This window comes from Austrofundulus limnaeus, unplaced genomic scaffold, assembly GCF_001266775.1.
Source record: "Austrofundulus limnaeus strain Quisiro unplaced genomic scaffold, Austrofundulus_limnaeus-1.0 Scaffold80, whole genome shotgun sequence".
Lineage (NCBI taxonomy): Eukaryota > Metazoa > Chordata > Actinopteri > Cyprinodontiformes > Rivulidae > Austrofundulus > Austrofundulus limnaeus.
The window spans coordinates 688,122-696,442 of NW_013952482.1; the positions used below are offsets into that span (position 1 = coordinate 688,122).

The 8,321-nt window shown below is 38.9% G+C and overlaps 1 protein-coding gene across 3 annotated transcripts in view; it reads right to left on the bottom strand.

Annotated features, from left to right (window-relative positions):
• The window catches only part of LOC106519645 (protein sidekick-1), a 321,354-nt gene that overhangs the window by 84,918 nt on the left and 228,115 nt on the right, over nt 1-8,321 (bottom strand). For all 3 annotated transcript variants that reach the window (XM_014011403.1, XM_014011402.1, XM_014011401.1), the window contains 6 exons: nt 7,547-7,663; nt 7,284-7,451; nt 6,541-6,643; nt 6,277-6,450; nt 1,541-1,677; nt 296-443 (listed from right to left, as the gene is read on the bottom strand). In XM_014011403.1, coding sequence (XP_013866857.1) covers nt 296-443; nt 1,541-1,677; nt 6,277-6,450; nt 6,541-6,643; nt 7,284-7,451; nt 7,547-7,663 — 847 coding nt within the window. The remainder of the gene's footprint in view (nt 1-295; nt 444-1,540; nt 1,678-6,276; nt 6,451-6,540; nt 6,644-7,283; nt 7,452-7,546; nt 7,664-8,321) is intronic.

Genomic DNA, 8,321 nt, shown 5'->3' on the forward strand with positions numbered 1-8,321 from the left:
TATATATATACTAAAAAACATTGAAAGTATATACCGAAACTGATAACAAAAAAGTTTGATTYGATTTATTCCCCATTTTGCATAACCTTGCCCAAGTCTGTTCCCCATAAATAAATCAAGGTTGTACAAACAAGTACAAAACATGTTTTTTTTTTGTCTAAATAAAATTTCTTTTGTGCTTTCAGACAAACAGCCCTTACAAATGTGTTGTTTCRTATGTGTTTAATGAGATGAGATAGCCTGGGTGTGAGAAAACCCCYGAAGGTTTCAGTGAATTTGCATGCTTCGCTCTTACCTCTGCGTTTCAGTGCTGTACTGACCCCTGCCCACTTGATTGACAGCACAGAGTCTGAACTGGTAGGTCCTGGCAGGCGTGAGCCCACCCACCGACACCTCGGTCACAGAAGGATCAACCTCGGGCAGGTAGACCTTCCATGGAGAGTCTAGGCATAAGACATGGAGATTAGAGGCTGATAATATCTGGYTGAGGCAGGACAAACACAGTCACAGGGACACTCGGGACCTATTCATCAAAAAAAGAACAACGAAGGGAATAGATAAAATTGGTAGGAAAATAAGACTCAGGGGTGGCGTGTGAAAAAATAAAAGAAGTAGCCCAGGATGCAATTGGACGAAAAACTTGGAAAGGAGGAGGGGGATTAGTTAGGAAGAAAAGACGCTGCTGTATATTGTTGCCAGCTTATCTTTAGCTGAATATACTACAGACATATGCACTATTATCCCTAGTATCGCATCAGCCACGTGTATCTGTGTAAGTGAGAAGGATAGTATACAAGAACAGTGTATTACGGTCATTGTCTGATATAAAAAACAGTGTATTTACAGTGCTGCAGTCTCTCTAAAGTAGAATAAGGGAAAAAATCTAATCAGTGCTCAAAAACTCCAATCCATTCCTCACTGTCTGGGTTCATCCTTCACTGAAATCGACCAGTCAATTAGGCTCTCGCTTTATCCTCATTTTTTTCTTCATCTCTCCCAGCTATTACCACATTTTCTTTCTCCCTTTCTATTTCAYGATAGTACTTCTTCTTAATCATAATCTTGGCTTATTTATGTACTTCCAACAAAGCTGCTGTTGARTGATTGCAGCTCGGTTGTATCTCTATGAAAGCTAATCAGCAGGAAGATTTAACGGCTAATATTTATTTGTTGGTCCAGATTCTTCAGTTCTGGATGTGCAACRTAAAGCTCGCCAACCTGTCCCCTTTTAGCTCGCAGCCATCTCCTACCCATCTGTTTCCACTGTCATTCTATTCCTCGGTTCCTCGTTCCTCTCTCCTGCTCCTTTCTTTTTTGACAGAGAGCCAGCCTGCTGTTATAACATCTGTGGTGGAGAGAGGCTGAAACTCGAAACGGAAAGACAGACAGGCTAAAGTAAGGCTTGGGAAATTGGAATTTATATTTACGTTTATGCTAAAATTGCGTTTTTGTCTGGGTTTCACGAAAAAACGAATGCAAGCAGACAAGAAGTAAGCAGCTGTTTCATCTCTTAAGGGCTATAAAAGACACAAATACATACTGTTCTCAGAAAGCTCCAACACGTAGTACAGAAGAGGGGAGTTCCCATCGAAGGGGCGGAGCCAGGACAGGTGGACGGAGTGGGAGTCGGAGTCATTGAGGCGAGCCATTAGGGAGCGAGGGGAATGTGGCAGCTCACTGGGCGAAATAGAAATAAAACCATTAAACAAATGCACTATTCAAACAGACATGCACTTACTTTGTGCTTCAGTTTTTGAGTTTGTAAGAAAAACATGGCGCCAACGCCAACATCTGGTTTGTTAAACTTGCACCAGGAAAGTAGCTTTAACTTTTAACTGACAAAAACGAAAAGTCTCAAAAGCTCACTCAAAAGCAGCATATATTTAAAGTAATGGAATAAATCATACAAATCTTTTTTTATGCTAGAATGGAAAATAAAATATTTTCCAAAAAAAGTCTGTTATTTATTATATGTAGTTACTGATTCTTACTCATCGACTCCAGCTGGGGTAAAACCGTATGTTTATTTGGTTTCTAAACATTTGTATAACAAACTCCAGATCATATCCACTTGAATCTAAACTAAAAACAGGAAATCAATAATGAGATTTTTTTATTTTTTAATATAAAAAAACAACTCTCCAAACCCTTAGGTGAAAAGTTTCCTTGCAGTAAAAACTAAAAGTGAAAATAATAATAATAATGATAATAATGTGTTAGGACAGCAAAGAAAAGTTTTTCCACAACCCCACATCTCCTAATATGGCAAACTGTATTTTTTTATACTTCTTATCCAGATTAGGCAAAAAAGATATAATGTGTTAATTAGAGAGCTTTGGATGTGCTGGCAGGATCTTTTTCTCTAACATGCTTGAATAAGACTTTTGTTCTGTTTTTTCTGCAAAGCTAATGTAACTAAGAACTTCTTATAGCTTCGTATTTATTATGAAAATATGAAAATAGCATAAATCCTCCTAAATAACTGTTAGAAAGACTTCTTTAATATGCGCCTTTAAACAAAAGGGCCTGTCAGGAATTATAATAACTATGTTACTGCAACTTATAAACATGTCTCTGAAGCCATTACATAGATTTCTTTTTTTGTGTTGAAAATGTTCTACTGTAATTATTTTGCCTTTTATTCACCATCTCTTCCAGTGTCTGAGATCTTTTTACATAGGGCGGTGGTTGGTAAGCATTTTTTCTTACACGCGCTGCATCACAACAAATCTATCTCGCTGCATCTAGTAAAAGGAATTTTCAGATATTTGCCCATCCCCTGCAGATATTCATGCTTCCCCGCCATGTTATTAACAAGAAACACTGCACAGATATATACATGAAAGCAATAAACAGAATTCAAATATCTGATTACACCAATTTTAGTGCATCATAATTCTCTCTAAATATGGTCGGCTTGACGGAGGGAAACAGTAACGGAAGCAGAACAGTTTTGCTTTTTGTTAAGGCTGCAGGTGCAGAAATGGGGATATTTACAGTCAACACAAAAGAACCAAATAAATATATCAACAGTGAAACCATGATAAAAGAGATTATCCCTTGTGCTGCAGTCTGGCTGCATGTCATATTCATGAGGTTATTAATTATTTCTAACAATCACAGATGTGTGAATGTGCTGTCCAAGGCTTGTCCTTTGAGAGRGAGCAAACTGCTATCAGCGTCTTCAGAAAATGCAGAGTCACAGATGTTTAGCAGGTTTTTGTTTTTGCTCAAACAGTTTCAACATTTTGTATTAAAGTAGGCAAGAATCAAGAACAGAAGAGCGACAGCGGGAGAGACGCTGGAACGGTGAGTCRCAATGTGGCGGGAGAAGCAAATTAGGCCGGGACAGCAGTGAATGAGTCACGAAGACAGCAACGAGAAACCAAAACGTTTCCATTTCTGAGCTGACATGATGATATTAATTAATGGATGAAATTAAAGAAATGTTAGAGCAGCTACCTTCACGACCCTTCCCACAAAACACACGCAGCCACACTCTCACAGACACAAGAATGTGTCTTATGGGAGTTGAACCAATAACCTGCCGGTAATTAGTCTGTCTCCTCAGCCGCCAGCGTCTGTTAGCCTCTATGACCCATTGATACAGAGCTAACGAGAATGTCAGTCACACACGTGGACCCACACACACGCGCACGCACACACTTGTGGGGGAAGCTGAGCAGAAATCCCTTCATTCCCCTCATGTTTTCATACAGCTGTAAACACAGATCTGCTCCCTCCCTCCCTGTTTGACATGCGTAACCTCTTTTCTCTTCATAATTCAGACCAATGTGGACTTGCATTGCGCCGTTCTCTTTCTCCTACCCTGCAATTATATTAATATATCATAAGTGCCTTTTTATAAATATATTATCAAAGAGCCTATTAATATATAAAGGCTGCTACCTGTTCTCTCACAGCAGCTGTAATGAGGCTGTGTGGGTTGGAGCGTGGGATACATTTAAATATGTGTGTGTGTCATGTTTTAATGTGACTGGCAGGAATGCCAGACACACGGTGGGAAACATTTGGAAACGGCTCACTCAAACAACTTGAAGGCACTAATATRCACACACATCACATGCACATATGTTATGCGACTGCAGAGGATCAGCTGTCAGTGCCGAAGTCTTGTAATCCTGAGGCTACAGGTTTGAGCCCAGGTTGCGTCAGGAAGGATATCAGGCATAAAATGAATGCCAAATCTTTTTGTGCAAAGTTTGCTCGCTGTGGCAACCCCTGAAGAAAGGAGCGGGCAAAAGAATGACAACAGAAACAACATGAACAGGTTGTATTTAATTTACAGTGTGTTTGTGAAAGCACACAGGAAGAAAAGTACTGCATCCAACAATGGACTGAGAAAAAAATATATATTTGATACCAAGTATCTAGAGGCTAAGATTATTTGAAGAAATGCGTATCACCCACTGCCTTTCACATGGGTTTTAAGAACATCTTTTCACAAGAAATAATGAGTTTATAGTCATTTTAGTCAAATCTTAAAAATAAAATTTGATGCAATTTTATTTAATTTTGCAATACCTCACATGATGATTCATGCTTAAAGTACGTGTTGTGAATTACTGCTATCAGCAATACATGTTGAGGTCAATTTGGGGTGGCAGCCATCTTGAATTGGACTGAGTCCAAAAAATTATCAGGTGTTGATGTACAGCCTGTAACTTTTAGAGGCTTTCACTCAAATCTGTCCAGAACTACACGAGATATCTTGCTAAATAACAGACAGAACTGGTTACAGTAGTTAATGATCAATAAGAACTCAGAGAACAAGTTGGGGATAAATCTCAGCTACTGAAAGTCCTGTTAAACTGTATAAAATTTTGGATAACTTATACCAACTTAAGAAAATTTTGTCCAACACTGAAGATGTCTACATTGAAGATGGAATAATATCTTAAAAATTAAAATATATTTTGCCATTGCTACAGACAAACACAAACAAAGTAGTGAGCAACATCTTCTACTGTTATAATTATAAAAATTGCATATGAACATCAGAATTATTGTCACAGTTTTGTTGTGTGGAACCCAAAATGCAGGCAGACACAAGGACTTGAATGCAAACAAAACTGATTTGATAAATGACAAAAGAAAAAGGCTGATGTGGAAGCAAAAATACAAAAGATAACATGGACAGAGACGAGTCATGAAAGGCAATGATCCAACGGGTAAAAGACAACAAGACTGGTTAAATACTACAGAGGATAATTGGAGAGTGGAAGCACATGGGTGATTACTGACTATGGACAGGTGAGTGTGGCAGGCTGGAAAAACACTAAGAAGCTGACTGAGGTAAACATGGCACAGGAAACTGAAAACAGGAAATGAGAAAATAAGACAGACAGACAAACAAACAGACAAACAAACAAACAAACAAACAAACAAACAAACAAACAAACAAACAATCTGAAAAATACTGACAAAAATAACCATAACACAAGAATCATGACAATTATAGAATAAAAAAACACAGTTACTTTATAAGACATTGTTCCCTAACAAGTTGACAACAATTTATTTGTTTCATAGTGTAGAAAATGACTTGTTTGCCACTTTGTTTGAATTATATTTTGATTTCCTTTTAATTAAGTATCATAAGGTGATTTCCTTGTCAATCATATTTGCAATTTGAATCAGCCCGACTGCTCACTATGGCTAAATTGTGTTTCATCTTGCGTGGATTGCTTCTGCATTAAAAATCAGTTGTGTTTGATTGTCAGGAAAGCAATTTGCGCTGTCAGGAAAAACTGATATTTACACTGTGACAGAAATATAAAAATAATGGAAAATCCCAGATCAACCTTCTATCTGAAGATGTAAGATAAAGTGTATGAAAATAGCAGAACAAACATAAAAATGTTGTTTTTTTAATTCAATAAAGTGTAATTTTGTTTGGCTTGTGTATCAGGATAAAAGCTATAATTCTTTGCTCAACATCTCTTTTTTTGTTCCTGTGTTGCAGAAAGTTTTGTAAAACTAACTTGAATAATCCATTTACTCCTTGAACTACAGTTACAATCAGCACAGAAACCTCACTATCTCTGAGCATTTTGAGTGCCGTAGCCACAAAGTGACACACATAAGCACACAAGTGTAAATCCTACTCCAGTATAAATTACAAGACTTCTGTATAAGCTCCTATTGGATTTGAACTGGCACGTAAATCAAGCTTCTTATAACTTGTTTGTTTCTAAAGTTTAAGAAGAATGCTGAGTCAAAACAGGCCGAGGGTAAGTGACTGCTAGAACTCACATGATTTCGAGGCGTGCAGAGCGGGAATCGTTGCCAGCTTTCGATGTCACAGTGCAGGTGTAGTCCCCGATGTCCCCGGACCACGTCTGGCTGATCGTAAGCGAACCTTGTCGAACGGAAACACGGCCGCCGCTGCTCGGTTTAACAGGAATGCCGCCACGATCCCACATGAAGCTGCGGCACATTAACATAAACCATTTTAAATAGGGCGGAGAATCGATAAACTTAGGTGTGCGTTTAATGAAAACATTGATCGTCGGGTACCTGATATTAATCCTGGGGTCATGTGTAGCATCACACTTCAGAACTGCTGTGGTTCCTTTGATAACGCGCTGGTCGGCTGGAGGTACAGAAATAACTGTGCGGCCTGAGAAAGACAAAATATAACACCCTTAGCACCCTCATCTCATACCATAACGCCTAGTCCTGTTTAAATGTCTGCATTAAAAATGTAGTTGCTCCAAAACAATAAGACATTAATTTTACTGCAGGGACTATAAGAGATAAGCATGAGCAACAAAGAAACCTACAGTACTCGTACTGCTTACACGGCACAGTCTATCAATTTGCTGATACTTTCAGGTGTAAGACAGGTTTTAAAGATAAAAGTTTCACTAATGAAAAAAAACATTCCAGCACAAAGAGGAGGATCTGTGTTTCTTTACTTTACTTCTCTGTCTGTCTGTGATCTGTTTACATTTATTTTACAGGTGAAGTTAAGTCCTGGCCCATCGAACTGAGACATGTTTGATATAAAGCTGTCAGCATAAATGCACAGAGGTGATGATCCACCTCATTTGAATAATAAAACGACAATTTCATTTCACTGCCGCACGAACCAGCTGCATCAGTAAGCAGTCGTAGATGTGTTCACTATTCTGAACTAATGCAACCGGACAGGGATAGATAAACTGCTGTTCCATGTCTGTTTTACTCTCTTTGGGAAAAGGCATATTGAGCTGTTTGATGTATTTTTGGTCCATAGCATGTGTTTGCATGTGTCTTACTCCACACGGTGAGTGTAGCCGTGGCATTGACGGTTCCCTCAGAGTTGGAGGCGATGCAGGTGAATTCTCCTGAATCCTGGAAAYTGACTGGCTGAATCTGCAGACCACCAGATTGCAGCAGCGCGAACCTTGGAATCTGGACAGAGCCGCTGGCTATGACCTGCGCTCCTACAGCGGGCGAAAACAAGAACTTTAGCCCAGAGAGAAGGAAAGAGCGTGAATAGTTCCATTCCAAACAGATGCTAGTGTGTGTGGCTCAGCACCTTTCCTCCAGGTAATGGCAGGTTTCGGAGCTCCAMTGTTCTGACAGGTAAACACTGCGGYGTCACCATCCGTTACTGTTTGGTCCAAGGGAGGGGATGATAATGTAGGGCCCACACCTGAAAGACAGGAACTTAGCATGAAGAGCTTTAGGGTGGATGCTAAAACTAAGAGTTTAGATAAAGCGGGAAGCAAAACTGAAGCTCAGGAGTAAACAGCAAAATGAAAAACAAATGGAAGAAAGTSTTGGTCTAAACACCAATGCAATATCTCTGATCAATGGGGGTTTTATTTACTACCTGCTCCTACGTGTGTTCGCATAAAAATGGAGACAGCGGAGGAGAGGATGTCACATGGAGGAGGGATTTTTTTATATCAAAAATCTCTAAATCAAATGTAAACCTGTAAACCATCAAGTCAAAGTCCAGTGTTTAGTTGACTTTGTGTGCCGACCTATTTTAATAAAAAAAGAAGAAACTGTGGGGCTGTCCATTTCCCAAAACAGAAAACAAAACACATTCAGTATTTCTTTTCTCCACCTCAAATAAAACTCATTAGATCAGCAATATGTGTGATATTTAAATGATTAATATTTATTTTTTTTACTAGAATTTACAGCAAATAATTTTCTGGTTTTGGAGGGACTGGAGGCATGGTTTAGTTTTGATGTAAATCTTGTACTTTAGGAAAGTACTGCCTGTGTGTGATGTTGGTGGCCTGATATTTATCACAAACCATCATGAAAGCTTGGCAAAGTTGCCAGCTATAATGCTATGC